General features: G+C 32.3%; 1 protein-coding gene across 1 annotated transcript; it reads right to left on the bottom strand.

Annotated features, from left to right (window-relative positions):
* Nucleotides 1-1,931: 1,931 nt before the first annotated feature.
* Nucleotides 1,932-7,328, bottom strand: LOC131168088 (mannose-6-phosphate isomerase 2-like). Its single transcript, XM_058127289.1, has 5 exons — nt 6,678-7,328; nt 5,583-5,750; nt 4,579-4,791; nt 4,173-4,439; nt 1,932-2,469 (listed from the first exon to the last, which is right to left on the bottom strand). The coding sequence occupies exons 1-5, from the start codon at nt 7,014-7,016 to the stop codon at nt 2,149-2,151; spliced, it is 1,308 nt and encodes a 435-aa protein (XP_057983272.1). The 5' UTR covers nt 7,017-7,328; the 3' UTR covers nt 1,932-2,148.
* Between the last annotated feature and the right edge of the window lie 13,883 nt (nt 7,329-21,211).

Genomic DNA, 21,211 nt, shown 5'->3' with positions numbered 1-21,211 from the left:
GAAGAAAAAATTGAAAATTGAAGAAAATTGTGAATATTGTCAAGATGAATGAACTCAAGGAATCCAAACATATTATGAAATGAAAATTCATATACAAAAACATCTTTTGAAGGAGACCAGACAAATACTAGATAAAAGGATCAGTAATAATCCCATTAAAACTGTGGGAAGACGATAAACTTGTGCAAATATAATATTAAAAATCTTGAGGATGAAATCATTACGGAGAAAACCTACACCTTACATGCCAAGAGTATACATGCCTTACATTCCAAGAGATATCTAAAAATTTGAAGTATTATTAAAAGAGCATAGGTGGTTTTCAGTTCATGACTAGATCAAAAACTGAGAAGGCAGGAGATCCTTTCCCCCTGCCCCCAACAAAAGGTTTGGTTCAACATAGAATCAAAAATTAAAATTGGGTTGAAGTGTTAGGTATATGCACTAATCAGAATCGGTCTAATTTTTCAATTATGTCACTGACGGTATATAAACTCATGTAATTTAATATGAAATAATAATATCATAAATCAATAATTGTGTCATACAATCATATTTGAGCACATCAATAAGTAATTCAACTACTATTAATTTCTTAATAGAAAAAGAAGAGGTATCATTAAAGATGAAATGATGTCATTGAACATAACCCAATCCTATCTCAAAATTGGTAGCTTTTAACTCTAGTTTCACAAAGGCCATTGAGGATTAAAAATGAAGGAAATAACTTTCCTTACTTTTTTTCATTCTTGCATGTATGGCTACTTCTCTTTCGCGAACCCAGTTCTATCTTGTATGTGAGAACTTGCTAGTGTATGGAACGACTATCGCTCTTTGCCTTCCCACCGACTTACTTTTCATTACAGCCCATCTTATACAGCCATCTTGTCTGAGGATTCTGTGGATACTGGTTTTGCATAGTTAAAAAAAAAGATCACGGCTGCATTTAGGCAGCCGTTAGTTGTTGCAATCAAGAATTTCTGTATCTTTCTCTCCCTATGCAGGGAAAAGGAGGCAAATACACTATTGACATTCCCTTTGCTTCTCATCTAAGAACTTTACAAGAAAAAGCAAAAAAAAAAAATGAATGAAGAAAACCGTTAACCCAAAGTTATAGCACTGCAACCATTTGGGTTGCATCATTCTACTTAAACATCAATGAGAAACTTGAATGTCAAGACAACTCTGGCAATTTAAGTGCTCCATTCTCAAAACTTCCATCATTAATGGCAATGAACTAAACAGCCAAAGGGCTTCTACTTGCCTGCAATGGATTTATGTATAAAAAGAAGCCACCTCTTAAGACTGTCTTGCACTACTAGAAACATTTCATCTAACACTGTACAAATGCCTCATCCAAAAACCATAAAGTTACCAATATATGGATCAAAAGTTAAGTGGTGAAACATACAGCTTTAAGAAAATATAAATAAATATATAAAGAGAAAAGACCTAGGCTTGGACTGAGAAACACCAAGCTTGATGGTTGGGAGTCTGGGACCAGCCAGATTAATAACTCTCCCATGATAGCTCGTTCCTACATGCAAGCTTAAACAAACCTCCTTTAACATGTAAACATTTAATAATGTTGCTAAAACATCCAAATACTCATCTTTCTAAGCAAACAATCTAATAAACATGTTTCCACTTCAGACGACAAATAAAACTTATCCTAGAGGAGGAAACCCCAAAACCTGTAGATTGATATGGAGTAAATTAAACTTGCTGCTTTAAGAGATTAAAAAGAAGAGAGGGTGGTGTACCTTGAATGCTGCGAATAAATAAAGAGCACAGATGCTGGAGTTCCAGCATCACAGTTTTGCATGGTTCCCTTGGCTTAATAGACTAATAGCATTTCTCCTTCCAAACAGTGAAATTACATGTTTATTACCAAGGAGATCAAATATTGCCCAGTAAACAACTACCAGAAGTGGAAAACTGAGACATTTATTCTTCCAGAACAGGGCAACTCTCATTCTTATGAATCTTACAATATATCATCACCAGTCCGTTTACAATGTCAGTACTGATGTTACATTAAAATACATAAAATATAAAAGATCCATAAACAGTGGCAGGCATGACATGGGAACCGTGTAAAATAAGCAATTATTCACTCGTCCTAAAGCTGAAGTAACCTGCTGCATTTCACTGTGAAGGCTCAAAAAAGTTGCTATTCACTCCAGCTCTGTACAGCTGCAACTCTGATGCAGATGCTACTACCCTAATCTCAATATTGGCGGGTGCAAATAAGACATCACCCTCGCTAACTACGTATTCTGAAGCAATTGTATGCATTATACCACGACCAACTGTGATCAGAAAAATGGAGGGGCCTGGAAAGGCTGGGAAAACAGTAGCAGCCCCTTGAGGAAGAATGCAACGATCAACCTCAAATTCATCGAAAGGGGGGAGGTACCTCCTGATGTATGCATTTAGAGGTACTCCTCGCAGGATTTCGGGAAATCCCTGTAGCAGAAAGTGGATTAGATAAATATATGGAACACTGATTAAAGCTAATAATATTATTGCCCGAAAGAAAAAAACACGTCAAAAGAAAAATGAGGTTCTTTTCAGGACACTATAGGCAAACAGCTAGTTTTAACCAAACTGTTAGAAGTTCAACATCATTTCTCTCTCCCCCTCAACATCAACCTTGGGGGTTTGGATTTGTATAAACTCAGATAAACTGTAATCCAAAATTGTATTGATTTTTATTCAAATCCACAAAAAACCAAATCCAAGGCTTGAAATTCATGCCACCAAACACAACCTAGGTATTTTTGTGCCCAAATGATTCCATAAAAGTTCATCCTTCATCCTACTGGCCATTTTTAACGACAGCCCACTTCAGAGAAAGTCTCTATTTCTAAAGTATTTTACAAAAGTTCATTGCAACAACATATCTTTATCAATCTTTTAATCCCACCAGGTGGGCAAAAATTAATGGATTTCATCTCTCAAGCAGTTTGGGTGCATTTTGGACTCGAGGCTTAGTCCTAGAATACTTGTTGAGAGCCTTCTAGTTGTTTTTGCTTGCTGAGATCATTTTTTTTTAATAAGAGACTTGCTAAGATACTTCATGTTAACCATGGATTGACAACCAACATTTTTAACAATCGGGGTCATCCAATTGGGCCGCACACTGGCTACAAACCATACAAGTCATCTTGTTTAGGATTTGTTTGATATCATTGTTATTTTCTGTTTTCTATTTCCATATCTGCACAGTAAAGAAACAGATTATAAAAACACATTTGTTTATGTTGCCACTTTTTTGTTTCTAGTGTCAATTTTTTGTTATTTTGCAAAAAAACTGAGAACCAGATTTTACGATTTTTAGTTGTTTTGGCAACCTGTTGCCAAAATTTTTATATCCAAAAATAGTTCTTTTGGATTAAATTATTCATTTTATACTTTTAAATTAAAATTAAAATAAAGTGATCATATGAACTTAGATATAATTGAAATAAAAAATGTATAAATTTCAAAAAATAATAATAAAGCGAATTACAAAATATTTACATTATTTTTCAATAATCATGTCCAATAAATTTTTTATTGTAAAATAAATTTTGAAAGCATAAAACTAAATATAATAATAATAATTATAATAATAATAATTTTATTTTTATTTTTATTATAGTATTTTTTTAATGTGCATTATTTTACAATATTATTATTTTAATAATATTTTTACGATATTATTTGATTTAAAATGAAAAAGAATCATTTTTTAAATAAGCTTTTAATTTATTTTAGTTTTATAAATATTAACCAAACAAGTCACTGGTTTCTGATTTTTAATTTCTGTTTCTAGTCTTTGATTTTCATTTCTAGTTTTCGCTTATGTTATTTTTGACAATGATATTAAACGACCCCTAAGTTTTATCAATAGGGAGGAAAGGGGTTTTTTTCAAGTTCACATTGTCACTTGGCCTATAAAAGGAAGCTACCAAGAGAGGCACAATTGGCTCCAAAACTCCAGCGTAAACAGCACCATGAAGTAACCATGTTGGAAGCTTAGAGTAGAAAGAACAACGAAGGACTTCCAATTTCTTTAGTCCTATACCTGTTTCTAGATCTAAAACCTACATACAATAGCTGCAGTTTGCAGTCTAACTTAGGTGCCCTCAACACTAAGGAAACAATGTGGAAGACAGCATGCTTACCTGTTTATATGTCAGCATGGAGCAGAGAGTTGGAACGTCTCGGTGCTTTGGAGTAAGGCCAGCACGCACAACATTGTCAGAAGTTGCCATGCATTCAACACAATCACCATTTACATATGCATGAGGTTCATTTGCTCCTAGATACAAAGCTTCACCAGCATTAAGCTTCACATAGTTCAAAAAGAAGGCTGATATGACACCCACATCAGCAGGATACTGCTTTTCCAGCCGCAACACCAATTGTTCCTTATCAGTTAACTGTCTTAACTGGTGACAAAAAAGAAAGGCAGTGTTAAATGCAAAATGGATTTGAAGCAGGTAATATGAAGGCAGTACACGCCTCAGATTCAATTCAATGTTCACCATACATAACAGTAGGGAATCAACTAAATGTTTTCAAATCAACCTTTTTCTCCATGCTCAAACGACTTTTCAGCTTTGAAACTGCTTCAGAAATCACATCTTTTCTAGCCGACATGAGTTGTGTAAAGATAGATTGTAGAACAGCTTTTACTTTGTCCTTCCCATCTTGCTCATTAACAAGTAAAACTTGATTTGCATCTGCAGTCCCAACTAAATCTACAATCTCAGGAACATTTTGAAGCACAGCCTTAAGTTCCTACATGGTAGTATCAAGTTTCATGAGTAAAATCATAATGAATTTGAGGAATGTCAGAGTCATGGTGTGCTTGGATGCACATCAAAAAACAAAAACAAAAACAAAACAAGTCGTAAACAACATAGAGGATTAAAAAGGGAGATCTCTCATACAAATCATCATTGTATGTAGTTCATGAATTCATTAATGATCAATCCAGTCAATAATTCATATCTCTACTATCAAGTAAAAGAACACCATGCAGTTCACAATCTGCACTTTTTAGCCATAATATTTTCAGAAAACCCTTCAATATAAACAAATACACAATCAAAATTAATTATTCAAAAGAACAGAACATTGACTAATAAAGAATGAATATTTCAAAAAACTATACATTCAAGCATTTAAAACCCCTCACTAAAATTTTAACCACTCGAAGTCATTTATAATTACAAATTTTTAAATAAATACAAAATATTAAGATTAAATAATGTGTGATACATGTGTCACCAACTGCTAGTTGCTAAATAAAGGAACTAGGACCATTTATGGATCTAAAATAGGTATTGTAGGAAAAGATAGACATAATAGAAAAAATTAATGCAGATTACTCGATAAAATCCACCTCTGAAACACTAAAAGCAAATGGCATGAGGTCTTAGCAACATAGTTATACAAGCACATGTTATCAATCAACAGACTTGAAACTTTTTGTTTTCATCCATCACAGTAGACAGTGAAGAAATACTAACTAAAAATCTCAAAAAAATACATTCAGGCCAACTCCATACAAGTTTTGAGTAGCTTACCTCGAGGCTCACAAATCCACATAGGGCTTCAAAATATGTTAATGCCAAAGCCATCTCAGGCTTGTGATTATCATCTTTATAAATATTTGGTAGCGACTTATGCAAAACTCTTGCTAATTCCTTATCGGGATGAGCCTGTATTGACAAAGCTTTTGCGACTGAAAGTACCTAACACCATATAATCAAAAACTTACACAGCAGTACAGCCAATAAACCAATGAAAAATTTTGAATTTAAATACTGATCTTATATAAAGGTACACGTAACCACAAGGATTTGGAAAAAATCTATATTATGCTTCAAATTTATACAGATTAACAGAATCTACTGGAAAAGGAAGAAAACACCAACCTAAATACAACCACAAAACCATATCCTTTATAATAAATAACAAGAATATTAAACCATGAATAAGAAAGAAAGATCCCCAAGTTAAGTAACTCTAAGACTCATTCATCATTCAATTTTGCACCGAAAGTAACTATGTAATAACAAACGATGCTTTCTGTAAAGTATGACCAAGCAAAAAAGGCATAACCAACAAAAATAACAACAAATTCACAGCATACTGTCAATCAATTTTTTACTCAAAATATAAAACATAATCAACCCTATTGAACCACCACACAATCACAAAACTGTCCATTTTACAAATAAAAAAAAAATATTGGTTGAAATAGAAAATAATATCTTAAAACCCGATTCACATATAAAAAGGTAGGTAAATATTTAATCAGAATCACCGATCGATTACAAAAAAAATTCCTCTTCTAGATTATTACAGTTTTCAGTTTGAACCATAATGGAAGACCAAGGCCAAGTTTCACTTTCTGCCCTCTTTTTTTATTTTTTTTTCTGGGATAACATATTTTTTGTCAAATTTCCAGGAACTAAACTATAATAAAGCACGGCCAAAGCTTCAATTTTGTTTGGATAACCATACCCCTCGTCTGCAATTAATTAAGCAAATTAACTTCTACCCACTAATGGAAACTTCCATTTTCTTCCGACTGTTTCAACTCACCATTACGGCACCCTTTCTCCTGCCAAAAAAATTCGACGACAACAACTTAACAACAATTTCGAAGTTTATACCTTGAACAAGAAAGGAAGATCACCACCCCACTTCTTCAGAACCTTCTCCCCAAGCACATCGGGGTTCTGCGAAATCCACGACTTAAGAGTCGCACACTCGGTACCAACGGAGACGCCATTGCTGTCGCGGTCCGCAAGTACAAAGGAAGGCCCGGACTCGTGGGTGCCCATCCAGAACTCGGCATAAGGCTCGTCCGGTTCGACGGCGGCGGCGGGATAGTTCAGCGAGTAGAGCCTCGCGGCCTGCGATTCGCGGCCGATTCTGCCCCACTCGTAGTTCTGGACGGAGCATCGCAGCCTCTGAAGCCGCCTCTGCTTCTCGGAATAGTCGTTGGCCATGGATTGAGATGAAGAAGGCGAAAAGAAACCCTAGAAGAGGAAATCTGTAGAGGGGTGAGCGATCACCATGGGAGAGACGTCTGCTATTTGAAGCGATTCAAAAAGTGTCTTAGTTGCAGGGGAAATGAATATGAGTTTTTTCACCCAGAAAAAGCAGAAATTCAGTGACAGGGAGAGAGAAAGAGTTGAACTTTGGGAGACAGTGAAAGAGAATGTCAGAGAGAAAGAGGGAGAGAGAGATGCTGAGAGAAGATAGAGAGAGAAAAAGAAGGGGGCTGATAGAGAGAGAGAGAGGGGGCGAGAGATAAGATTGACCTTTGTTTTTTAATTTTTGAATTTCATTTGGTAAATTAAAAATTATAAGTTGTTTATTAATAAATCATTTTTATTTTTATATATTTCAAAAATATTTAAACTTATAATTAAAATTATTTTTATTTTATTAATTAGATAAAAAAGGACCCACGTTGAATATATGAAAAGAATTATTTGAAAATAGTAATGAAATAATATATAAAAATATTGACTATTATTTTATATAAGGATATTCACAAATGATAGAAACTCAACCACTTGATTCAATTAATAATTTTGAAAGTGTTTTATCATTTCACAAAATGGAGTATAATGACGAAAAAAAAAAAAGTAAAAGAAGCAAAAATAAATATAAAATAAAAAGAATGAAAATTGTATATTGTAGTTACTAATTTGAGATGAAGATTTATTTGTAAAACTCTTTATAGTTCAAACTCCATAAAGAGTTAAATTATGTGTTTATGTTTTGTAAAATTTTAATTTTTTATATTATTTACTTATATAAAAATTAAAACTAAATCACAAATCAAATTAAATTTGTAAGGACCCAAACCCAAGTGGATTCTTACATATAAATTTTTCAACAGACACACATAAATCTAAATTATTTTTATTACTAGAACACTAATTAGCTTTATTATAAATATATATATTTCAACGATTAAAATTAACATTCTTAAAATTATATAATACACAAACATATTTTAAAATTGTATTATTTTAAATTTTTATTTTACTCTACTCTTTCTATTCCCGTTCATGCACTTGTTACGTAAGATTTTTGGCACACTATTTAGAATTATCTGAAATGTAAAATAATAATTGGGGTGAGATGACGCTTAGTAAGTAAATAAAATTATTATTAGTGTGCGGTCAAAATGAGCTTTCATAATATGATACTTTTATAAAATAATATTTAATACTATAACTTCAAAATTTGTTTTTAAAATAAATATGAATTTAAAATTTTCTACATAAAACTTTTACTATTAACTATAGCAGTACAATTTTATAATCATACACTTAAATTGTTGGATTAAACTTTTAACTTTATAATTGTAACTATAATATTTAATAATATACATATATATTTTTCCTTACACATTTCATTTAGATCATCATTTAGGCACAAAAATGACCATATTCATATAAGCATATAATTTTCCTTCAATTCATCAATAACTCTACACATGTAATTAAATATGTATATACATATATTATAAAAATCACACTTAAGTCTGTTAAATGTAAGTCATGTTTTTGTTAGCCATAAGTCATCTTTTTGTTAGCCGTAAATCATGTTTACCCCCATGACTGGGTTGTGCAACCCGAAAACTGGACTTAACTGGCTAGTCGGCCAAACTAAATCAACGTACATGAGATTTTTCTTATTAAACCCCGATCCGACCCAGGTGTGTACTCAAGAGAAATTTACTATCATATAAAACTATTTTCTAAACAATGTGGAAGCACTCTGATCCATTTAAACTTTAAGTTGTGGTACCGAGCATTCATAATTTTTTGTATCGTCTGACTCATAAGGAGTTTTGAAAGTATCTTATTATATAATTTGTACAATTAAAATAATATCATGAAAATCTCATTTTTACTCATATTTTCGTGAAATACGCAACGCAAAAATCAACTCATGTTATTTTTATTCATATTTTCATGAAATATGTAATGTAAAAATAAACTCATGCCACACAATTTTCGTATTAAAAATATTTTCTTGAATAGAAATTAATGTTATAAAATACCCGAGGGGTTTAGAACATTTCTTAACTAAAAAATAAATACAAGTATATTAAAGATAAAATTGATATAATTAAATATACATAAAAATAAACTCAAAAAAATTTTATGAAAATAACTAACATAATCAAAATTTACTTACTAATAAATTCAGACATAAATTTTAAATAAAAATCTATCATAATCAAATTTATTTACCTCTTTGTTAATCTTATGGTACAATCATAATGAATATCTCTAAAAATGAGATCAGAAATAGTAGGCGAGAAAGAATTTTAATTATAGCAAAAATTCTCCCTCCACTACTAATTCTTTCACTCACTAATCATTTTCTTCTCTTGGAAAATTTTTGTGAAAAATGAAGGTTAAGAGTTTCTTTTTATAGGAAATTTTTTGGGAGGAAAATTACATTTTCAAAAATGTGGAGAGGGGTGAAATTTTAATTTTAGTATTTTTCAAATTATTGATGGAAGATGGAATGACACGTGGGATGTGAGATATGGGGTAATGTGTTTTGCAATTGGATTACCGATACTCCTTTTTTTTTCCTTTCCTTTTTCTTATTATTATCTTTAATTATATATATATTTATTGTGCATATTATTTTGGAAGAAAGTCTGGACAGTAGAATGAGCAGAGTAAAAATCACCATTAATTAAATTTTTATTATTTATTATAAAGAAATAGGCAAGTTCGAGTCCAAAACTCTTGTGGGCCCAGCACAGTTTCAAGACTCATGTGGGCCCCACACAACTCCAATATGTCTTACACGATTTTGTGGCCTCATATAACTTCGGGACTCATGTAAGCCCCACGTGATCTTGTGGGCCCCCATAGCTTCGGGACTCATGTGGACCCCACGTAGTTTTATGGGCCTAATTGATTTTGTGGGCCCCACATGCGCTAGATGTGGGAATGATCACCTATATTACGAGATTTATGAAATGTATACAAGGACACTGATGTAGAAATCAATTGGTCGACCTATGTCCTATGGTTTAACCCTTAGACAAGCACATGTACTCAAAACACACTTTAATTTGTAACTCTTTGCAGGTACATGTTAACCTTATAGGTTGCACCCAGTTTTAATAATGACAAATATTGATAATTGATGTTTGTCAAGTGTTTGTGCAGATTCAAATCAAACTTCTTTGATGACACTCGAAGAAACAAGAAAACCGTGAAGCCTTGTAATTTACATTGTAATATATAGTCATATCTGTAATAAGGTCTGTAATAGTAATCTAGGATATGGTTTGTATGTTCATCACCTGCACATCATACACACAACATATAATGTGAGCTCAACTTGACCATAGTAAGACCCTAGGCTCCCACACACATACACACATTGCATAAAATATGAGTGTGTTATAATTGTACTTGAAATTGTCAAATCTAAGCAAGTTAAGAGGAGTCGGGTGACCGAACCTTTGGAGTATAAAACTCCTCGGGCACCCGAACTTTGAAAGTCAAAATGTTGACCAACCCTCGGGTGACCGAATCTCAAGTGCACACATCTTCCTCGGGCGCCCGAACCCTTCGAAAGGGACTGTTCACCAACTCAGGCGTCCTATGATTTTAGTTCAAATATATCCTCGGGCGACCGAACTTAGTTACAGAACTTTTTGAACTGTGTCTTATCGGGCGACCGAACCAAGGTTCAGCCACCCGAACCTCGCCCGAATAAATTTATTTTAACCACCGTAAAACAGGGTTATTTCGGGCTAATTGAATTTTAATCTTTTAAGACTCCTTTAATAATACATATCCTGTCCCAAACGGTTATAGTTTTTCACCTAACTATAAATATGTTCTCATTTGCATGATTAGAGAGCGATTAAGAAAAAGTGATTAGCAATATACTCTCTCTATCTTGAAAATCCTTTCTTTGTCCTAAAACTCTCAAACTTGCATCCTTTGATCAAATCCGAGATTGTGAAAGTTTCATTTGTGTTTGTCTATTTGCTGCTCAAAGCTAATACTCCCATTGTTTGGTGTGCTTGAGATTTATTTTGTTGGGAGTATAGTTTAGGTTTATCCCACGGATATCTCGTGTGGGACTAAACCTATAAAGCTTTGGATATTTGCACTTCATTGCAAGCATCTAATAGCTTTGTTTTTTGTGTGCAAAGATTTTTTTTAACAAGCAAGCAACCCTTTCAAACTAGCTTTGTGCTCATTTCATTGAAGAAAATCTTTTTGAAACTAGTTTGATTATCTACATAGTATACTTGGAATATTGATGTATTGTTAAAATATTTTGTTTAGATTCCAAGTCATTGCTTGTGTTGATTATTCCTGAGCATCATACTGATTGTATTGTGTTGAATACTTTTGAGCTTCATATTAACTATACTGTGTTGAGTATTGATTAAGCAAAAAGCACATTACTGAGCTTATACTATATTCATGTGACTGATGTGTTTGTGATTGAGCGCATTACTTGGGTACAAATTCGCTTTACGTGAAAGCACCATTTCATTGTACCATTTAATTGTAAATCTGAGTGATTCCAGGCGTGGCCTGAGGGGGCGATAATCCAGTCCGGTAAGGATTGGTGTAAAGGTTGAAGTCAGCCATGTGCTAATTGACCTGATTTGTATAGGTGCTGCTCCACCCGGTTAAGTGAGCAAGTGATAATGATAATCCTTGTGCTTGTTAGCCAAGGCAAGGACGTAGGCAAATTGGCCAAACATTGATAACATTTCTGTGTGTCACTCTTACTTTATTGTTTTTCTGGTGCATGTATTGTTAATTAAATTGCTCATTTAATTCCTATTATATTTATACTGCTCGCACTAGATTGACCATAGGGTTGTGAACATACTACTGTTAGGAGGAATACCTAAATGTTAAATTTTAAAAATACCAATTCACCCCCCCTCTTGGGATCACAATAAAGCTAACAGTACATATGAATTACATGAAGACTTCCGATGTATGAAGATTGCAGTTGATATGCCGAAACAAGTTCAAGTCCGAGACTCATGTGGGCCCCACCCGGTCATGTGGGTCGAGTCAGTTAAAATATTATTCTATATATATGTACTTATTTACATGTACAAATAGTGTCTACCATGTTTATCTTTTGAAATTTCATTTTGATCAGGCCGATCTCTAGGGAGCGTCTGAGCCGCAATGGTCTCTGAACACTCATTAAGATAAGGTATTTCGTAAGTATCAAACATAGAATCAAGGATCTTACAGAAAAACATCTATGTATTGATATTAACTTAATGACTATTATTATTATTATTATTATTATTATTATTATTATTATTATTATTATTATCTCTCATATAACAAAAAATAGAAAAATGGTCGAACGATATGTTATTATCTATTTATGATATGTGTGATTTTCAAATACGAGCAATATTTTTTAAAAGTTTATTTTAATAAGACAATTCTCTTTCCATGTAAGTGGATTCCACTCCAACTATACACGCTTGGGAGTCTTTGGAGCCACTCACATGAAAACGGATTCGTCTCACTAGAAAAATCTATGACACCCTTTAAGAAGTTAAGGTACTAAAGCCTATACGAGCATTATAGGAAAGAGAAGAAATTTCTTTCTTTTGCTTGATCGATGTGGGAAAAGGAGTTTATTTTAATAAGACAATTCTCTTTCCATGTAAGTGGATTCCACTCCAACTATACACGCTTGGGAGTCTTTGGAGCCACTCACATGAAAACGGATTCGTCTCACTAGAAAAATCTATGACACCCTTTAAGAAGTTAAGGTACTAATGCCTATAAGGGCATTATAGGAAAGAGAAGAAATTTCTTTCTTTTGCTCGATCGATGTAGGAAAAGGAGAATGAAGGAGAGGAAATGGACATCAAGCTTCAACACATGAAGACTCCCCCGTCCTCCCATGCTCCCACATCGAAAAATTGTAGAACAAAGAAGATAACATGTGAGCTTTCCTCGATCTCACACGAATTATTTATGTTTTATTGAGAAAATAAAAGTAATTATTTAAGTATTAGTAGAAACTTTGTGATGCACCAAAGCTTTAACTCTTTAATTTCTTAATCATAATGAATATATACATACATAAATATATATATATATATATATTTTTCATATTAATACAAAATAAAAAATTCTAGAAATAAAAGAAAAATAAATTGTGGACATATATAATTTATTTTTTTGTTGTATATTATTCAATTTGCTTTTTCAATAACAATAATTACTATCTTAATAAATAACTAAAAGGAAAATAATAGCATTCACGAAAACTTTACAAATATTGGCTCATGAATCCAACATGATGTTTCGACTGATTCTTCTAATAAATAAATAATAAATATATTATTTATTTATTTAAATTTTCAAAAAGGTTTTGATTGATTCTTCTAATTTTATTTTTACTTTTGATTCAAAATTTACAAAGTCATTGGCAATATGCTAGCAATACATTTACAAAAATATATTATCATGCTGCTGATTAATGCATGTGATTTTGGATGAAAAATACAAATTAAATTGACCCATTTCAGATATTTTCTCAAGAAAATATTTATTTAATAATTTAGAAAAAAAAATTACGAGAAAAATTTATTTTTCTTTTTTTTATTTTGTTAAAAAATATTATATTAAAATGTTAAATTAAATTAAACTTCAATTGAATTTTGAAATTATACATGGGTGATTGTGAAATAATTTAGTATAAATGAGTAGTTGCTCATGAAAATCATTCACGATTAAATGACACACTTTTCTTGACAAAAACATTGCTTCATCAAACAATTTAATAATTTTGAAAAAAAAAAAAAAAACCTTACTCTATTTTATTTGATTGCTAAAAATACATAATAAATTTTGAGGATAAAATTAATTCTTTATATGTCACTAATCTAACTTTATACTGTTAGAGATGGAGCCAGAAACACAGCTGGAGACGCGTTGAGCTGAGTCAGAAAACGTGTGAATTTATTCTCCATTTATCTCTTGATTAAAAACTTCCAATTTGTGATTAATTTGTAATTGATTTGTATTTAATCATGATGTAAATTCCAAGCCTATATAAAGAGGGCTGTGGAAAGTGAATAATAGCATAGCACGGCAGCACAGAGAGAGTGCAGAGAGAGTAGAGAAGCTCAGAGAGAGCTGAGAGGAAGAAGGGAGGAAAAAAGAGAGAGAGAGAGAGAGAGGGAGAGAGAGAGAGAGAGAAAGAGAGAGAGAGAGAGAGAGAGAATTGTAACATTTTCCGATGAGTTATTGAATTTTGGTGTGTGCTCCGTGGACGTAGGTCGTTTTTTACCGAACCATGTAAATTTCTTGGTGTCACTTTGATCTGGATGCTCACAGGGTCCTAACAAGCTTTGTTTCCAGATAAACACCCATAAATGTGTTGGGACACATCAGCAAAATACCGAGAATCCTCAGGTGGAAGAACTAGTGGAGCAAATTGTTGCACCACTGTCTCCTACTCCAGTTCCAGAGCGTAGGAGAGCTACTCAGTTCCATATACCAGATAGAAGGTATATTGATTACTTACTTCCTACAGATGGAGGAGAGCCCAAATGCTATGATAAAGCATGTCAGGTGGCAGATACGAGCAAGTGGGAGCTTGCGATGAAGGATGAGATGAAGTCCCTCACCTCCAACAGAATGTGGAAGTTGCCCAAATGCCTTCACAACAAGTGAGTGTACAAAATCGAAGAGGAGCATGACAACTCCAGAAGATACAAACCTCAGTTGGTAGTCAAAGGCTTTGAGCAAAAGGAAGGAATTGACTACACCGACATTTTTGCACCAGTTGTGAAGTTGACAACCATCAGATCTGTTGTGAGTATTGTTGCCTCAGAGGGTCTACATCTTGAACAGTTAGATGTGAAGACAGCATTTCTTCATGGTGATCTTGATGAGGAAATATATATGCATCAATCAGAAGGATTCTTAGAGAAAGGTAAAGAGAGTCTGGTGTGCAGGTTGAAAAAGAGATTGTACGGTCTCAAACAAGCTCCCAGACAATGGTATCGAAAATTTGATGGCTTTATGCACCGGAATGATTTTATAAAGTGTAACGCCGACCACTGTTGCTACTTCAAGAGGTATCAGTATAGTTATATCATTCTGTTGTTATATGTTGATGACATGTTGATCGCAGGACCAGATATAGAAGAGATCAGAAAATTGAAGCAGCAATTGTCAATGGAATTTGACATGAAGGACTTAGGCTCAGCGAAACAGATAATTGGGATGCGAATCTCCAGAGATAAGCGACAGGGAATATTGCAGTTATCTCAGTCGGAGTACATTAGCCATGTTCTACAGAGGTTTAACATGAGCATCGCCAAAGTAGTAAATACACCTTTGGCAGGGCACTTTCGCCTCTCCAAGGATCAGGTTCCCCAGACAGATGAAGAGAAGGACTTCATGGCTAAGGTTCCTTACGCCTCAGCCATTGGAAGTCTCATGTATGCCATGGTTTGTACCAAACTGGACATTGGCCAAGCAGTGGGAGCAGTCAGTAGATTCATGTCTAATCCAGGGAAGACTCACTAGGAAGCAGTGAAGTGGATCTTCAGGTACCTCAGAGGCACTATTGATAAGTGTTTATGTTTTGACAAAGGAGACTTGAAAATTAAAGGGTATGTGGATGCCGATTTTGCTGGTGAAATAGATCACCGCGGGAGCACCATCGGATACATGTTCACTGTTGGCACAATAGCTGTTAGTTGGATGTCGCAGATACAAAAGATTGTTGCCTTATCTACTACAGAAGCTGAGTATGTAGCAGTGACAGAAACCAGTAAAGAGATGATTTGGCTTCAAAGTTGGTTAACGGAGCTTGGATTAAAGTAGGAAATGAATGTTTTGTACAGTGACAGTCAGAGTGCGATACATCTGGCAAAGAATTCAGCATTTCATTCCAAAACTAAACATATTGGATTGCGTTACCACTTTGTCAGATCTCTGATAGAGGACGATGTGTTGATACTTGAAAAAATTCAAGGTAACAAAAATCTAGCAGATATGTTAACTAAAGTGGTGACTACAGAGAAGCTGAAGTTGTGTTCAACTTCAGTTGGTCTTCATGCCTGAAGATATATTTTGAGCACATCATTTATTCATGATACTCTGGTTGAGGAGGTGTCTCTGTCTCCAAGTGGGAGATTGTTAAAGATGGAGCCAAAAACACAGCTGGAGACGCGTTGAGCTGAGTCAGAAAACATGTGAATTTATTCTCCATTTATCTCTTGATTATAAACTTCCAATTTGTGATTAATTTGTAATTGATTTGTATTTAATCATGATGTAAATTGCAAGCCTATATAAAGAGGGCTGTGGAAAGTGAATAATAGTATAACACAGCAGCACAGAGAGAGTGCAGAGAGAGCTGAGAGGAAGAAGGGAGGAAAAGAGAGAGAGAGAGAGAGAGAGAGAGAGAGAGAGAGAGAGAGAGAGAGAGAGAGAGAGAATTGTAACATTTTCCGGCGAGTTATTGAATTTTGGTGTGTGCTCCATGGACGTATGTCGTTTTTGACTGAACCACGTAAATTTCTTGGTGTCACTTTGATTTGGATGCTCACAGGGTCCTAACATATACATCACTAACCTTGAATTTTATTTTATTTTTTCAGATAATATATATTCAAAAATCTTAACTCTATTTAAATATTTGACCCATAATTGTGCAAATGGAAAATACAAATTATTGAACATAAGTTTACACATAATTTAGAAAATAAAACAAGGTAAAGTTAAACTTGTGTTATGTATAAGTAAGTGCACTATGTTATAATTTTATGTTATCATGTGATCGGGACCTATGCTCTGATAACCTATACGACAAAATTTTATATATATATTTGTGTGTGCGTGTGTGCACGTGGTCGTGTGTGTATAAAAGATAAGATCCAAAGAGGGTATAAAAGAAATACATTTTTTGGTATGACAGATAACCTATATGGTAATTTATATACATACATACATACATACATATATATATATATACATACATATATATACATACATACATATATATATATACATATATATATATACATACATATATATATATATATATATATATATATATATATATATATATATAATGTGTGTATGTGTGTGTACATAGATAAGATAAGACCCAAACTGGGTATAAAGAAATGCATTTTTTGGTAGGCCATACATCCATTGATATACTATTGGTAATATGGGCCCTCTGGTGTCTCTTGATCCTTTTTTCTAGTACAGATGGGAACAGCTAAGATGACAATGGGAGCTTTAAATATGACAATATCATATTAGAATATTTATGTGTAAATTATAAATTATAAATTTAATTTTAGTATAAAAATAATATAAAATTATATTTAGTTTCTTTTAAATACACACAAACCTCATTAAGTCATAAAATTTATACTCCAAAGACTTTAGTATGTTTATTAATATTTACATTTCCAAACATAGTGTGTTTCCATATCTACGGAACAATTTCTTGCTTTGTGAATGAAAAAATTAATTATTTGGTTGTTGCTCCATTTAACCTTGAACTCCATTTCAGTTTTATTACGACGTAATTCTTCATCAGTTCAATGATTGTCAATAATAAAAATAATTTATTTTGCTACATGTGAATTTTTTAAATGCAAAACATGTGATAAATAAATTGTCATTCTTTATATATATATATATATATATATATATATATATATATATATATATGATATTATAGCATCTCTCACATAAAAAATAGATAAATGATCGCACGATATGTTCTTGTAATGACCCTAAAAAAATATGTATACATAGTATAGTAATATAATATCTATTGGAGCAGGATGATAATATAATAATATAATATTTTATTAGAAACCCATATCACTCCTTATTTTTTAATGTAATAATCCAACAAAAAAAATATGTGTACTTAGTATAGTAATATAATATATAAGGAGTGGTATGGGTTTCTAATAAAACAGTATATTATTATATTATTATCCTGCTCCTATATATATATATATATATATATATTATATTACTATACTAAGTATACATTTTTTTTTTTTGGATCATTACAATTCCTATCTATTTATTGTTAGGTAGTTTAGGGTCTTTTCAACCCCAAAAGCTAATTCATGAGGTGAGACTTTTCCTCACACTTAATAATTGACCACCAACCCCTTCCACAGTCGTGGGATAACCCAATAATCTTCACCTCACACATCGTAGTCTCTCCCAATAAAGCAACCATTAAAATCTCCCTCGACACCAAGCTCTGATTCTAATGTTGGGTGATTTAGGATCTTCTCAACCCCAAAAACTAGCCATGAAACAACTTTTTCTACAACCGATAAACTAATATTTATAATATGTTTGATTTTTAAATCAGTCATACTTTTTTAAAATTTTATTTTCACAAGACAATTCTCTTTGCACGTAAATGGATCCCACTCCAACGATGCACCAAGTGGGAATCTTAGAGTCAATCACATGAAAAAGGATTTGTGTTGCTAGAAAAATTTATGACACCCAATAAGAAGAATTGAAGTTAAGAAACCAAAGCCTACGTCGGCATTTATTGGAAGAAAAGAAATTCTTTTCTTTTGCTCGAGCGATGTGGGACAAGGAGAACGAAGGAGAGGAAATGGACATCAAGCTACAACACATGAGATTCCCTAGTCCTCCTATGCTCCCATATCGAAAAATTGTGGAACAAAGAAGACAACATGTGAGCTTTCCTCGAACTTGCATGAGCTATTTATGTTTTGTTCAGAAAATAAAGGTAATTATTTAAGTACTAGCAGAGACCGTTTGATGCACGAAAACTTTTACTCTTTAATTTTTGAACCATAATGATATGTGTGTGTGTGTGTGTTTTCAATTTTCTTATTCAATTATTATAATTAATATCTTAATAAATAACTAAAAGGAAAATAATAGCCTTTGCGAAAACTTAACAGATGTTGTATCATGAATCCAACATAAAGTTCTGATTGATTTTTCTAATAAATAAATAATAAATATATTACTTATTTATTTAATTATTCAAAAAAGTTTTGATTGATTCTTCTAATTTTTTTTTTATTTTTAATTCAAAATTTATAAAGTTATTGGCAATATGCTAGCAATACAATTACAAAAATATATTTTTATCATGCTGTTGATTACCTTGAAATGCATGTGATTTTGGATGAAAAATACAAATTAAACTGACCTATTTGGGAATTTTTCTTAACAAAACATTTATTTAATAATTTAGAAAAAAAATTAAGGGAAATTTTCATTTTTCTTTTTTTTTTTGTTAAAAAAAATATTACCTTAAATTGTCAAATTAAATTAAACTTCAATTGAATTTTGACATTCAAGGGTGACTGTGAAATAATTTAGTATAAATTAATAGTTACTTATGAAAATCATTCGCAATTAAATGACGCGCTTATTTGTCAAAAACATTGCTTAATCAAACAATTTAATAATTTAGAAAAAAAAAAAAACCTTACTCTATTTTATTTTATTACTAAAAAAAAGAAAAAACAAAATACATATTAAATTTTGAGAATAAAATTAATTCTTTATATGTCACTAATCTTACTTTATACATCATTAACCTTAATTTTTTTTTTCAGATAATATATATTCAAACATCTTAACTCTATTTAAAATATACGACCCACAATTGTGCAAATGGAAAATACAAATTGTTGAACATGAGTTTACACCTAATTTAGAACTAGTGTTATATATAAGTAAGTGCACTAGGTTATAATTTTATGTTATTATGTGATTGAAAACTATGCTCTCATAACCTATTTCGAGCGTAAATCTCCATCGTCTCATCAATTTGATGATTATTGTTTTTCTTACGATATGCATACTTATTTATATGTCTTTTTTTTCTTGATTACATAGGAACTCCAGCCACCCACAAGCTCTTCGAACCCCCTAGTATGACACCAAACCTACGGATTAGTGTCCTCCACTCCCAGGTCTCGTTGATCAAGGTAAAATCCGGATGCGGACACGGCTTCTGTGCATCAGTTGGACGTTCGGTCAACCCGACTCTCGGGACACATCTCCATTACCATTCACGGTCCCCGCTTCTCACAAATAATATATGGATACTTATCTACATGTGTTTGCACGTATAAGTAGTTGTATTTACACAAATAGTATATGGATATAGGTATAAGTAAATAAAACATCAATCATAAATTAAGAACATGGAAACGTAAAAGAACAAGAGATGGGCATTAAACAATAATAGACAAAAGACGATTTTTTCAAGTTCAAAAGTAGCAAGTGTGATCAAACATTGCAAACAACATTTAACCAATAAATAATTGATTCAAGCATTGCATGCGTTCTATCCAAACAAGCATTAATTAAAGAAAAAACATAACCTTTGGGACCATGTTGCTTAATTGAATAATAATGTTTTGCACAAGGTTGGAGAAAGAAAGGAACAACACATGATATCTAAGTAGGGGTGTGTGCAAAAATTATCGAAAATCGGATCGAAATCGGACCAAAATCACAAGCAGTTTGGTTTTTTGGTATTCGGTTGAGGTTTTGGTCATAGAAAATGTAAATTTTCAGTTTCGATTTCCAAAATATAGTTGAACCGAAAAACTAAAAAAAAAACCAATTTAAATTTAAATTATATATTATATATATATATAAATTAATATAATTACTTAATTAGTATGTTAATACATGATTGATCCATTTAATATTTAGAAATCAAAATGTCCAATAGATTCTCAACAACCCTTGTGAAAAGTAATTGTTGAATATTTAGAAAATCGATTAAAAACCTAAAAAATCGTATCCAAACCGCCGCATGGTCGGTTTTTCAAAGGATGATAAATTCAGTTCAATTTCGATTTCGATTTAGAAATACTAAAAAATAGCAAGATTTAGTTCGGTTTTTGGTTTGGCCCATAACCAAACCAATAAACCAATTATACCCCTATATCTAGGACCACGTTATTCATTTGATAGAGAAAACACTAACGAAAATCCAAAGTATGTGACAAAATTTCAAATAATAAAACCTAAATATGCTTACGAAAGGTTATCAACCATTCCAAAAAAAAAAAAGAGTTCCTAAATATTGTACCACATTTATGATTGAGGGACATAATCATCTCTCCCTC

This window comes from Malania oleifera, chromosome 11 (genome assembly GCF_029873635.1).
Source record: "Malania oleifera isolate guangnan ecotype guangnan chromosome 11, ASM2987363v1, whole genome shotgun sequence".
Lineage (NCBI taxonomy): Eukaryota > Viridiplantae > Streptophyta > Magnoliopsida > Santalales > Ximeniaceae > Malania > Malania oleifera.
The sequence above is the reverse complement of the archived record's forward strand: the minus strand, read 5'-3'. Positions and strand labels throughout refer to the sequence as shown.

Excerpts from the sequence above, each read along its gene's own strand:
- LOC131168088 (XM_058127289.1), bottom strand. The coding sequence starts at position 7,016 with ATGGCCAACGACTATTCCGAGAAGCAGAGGCGGCTTCAGAGGCTGCGA. Across the intron at positions 5,751-6,677 it reads ATCTTCCTTTCTTGTTCAAG|GTACTTTCAGTCGCAAAAGC; the intron begins GTATAAACTTCG and ends ATATGGTGTTAG. Across the intron at positions 4,440-4,578 it reads GTTTGAGCATGGAGAAAAAG|TTAAGACAGTTAACTGATAA; the intron begins GTTGATTTGAAA and ends TTTTGTCACCAG.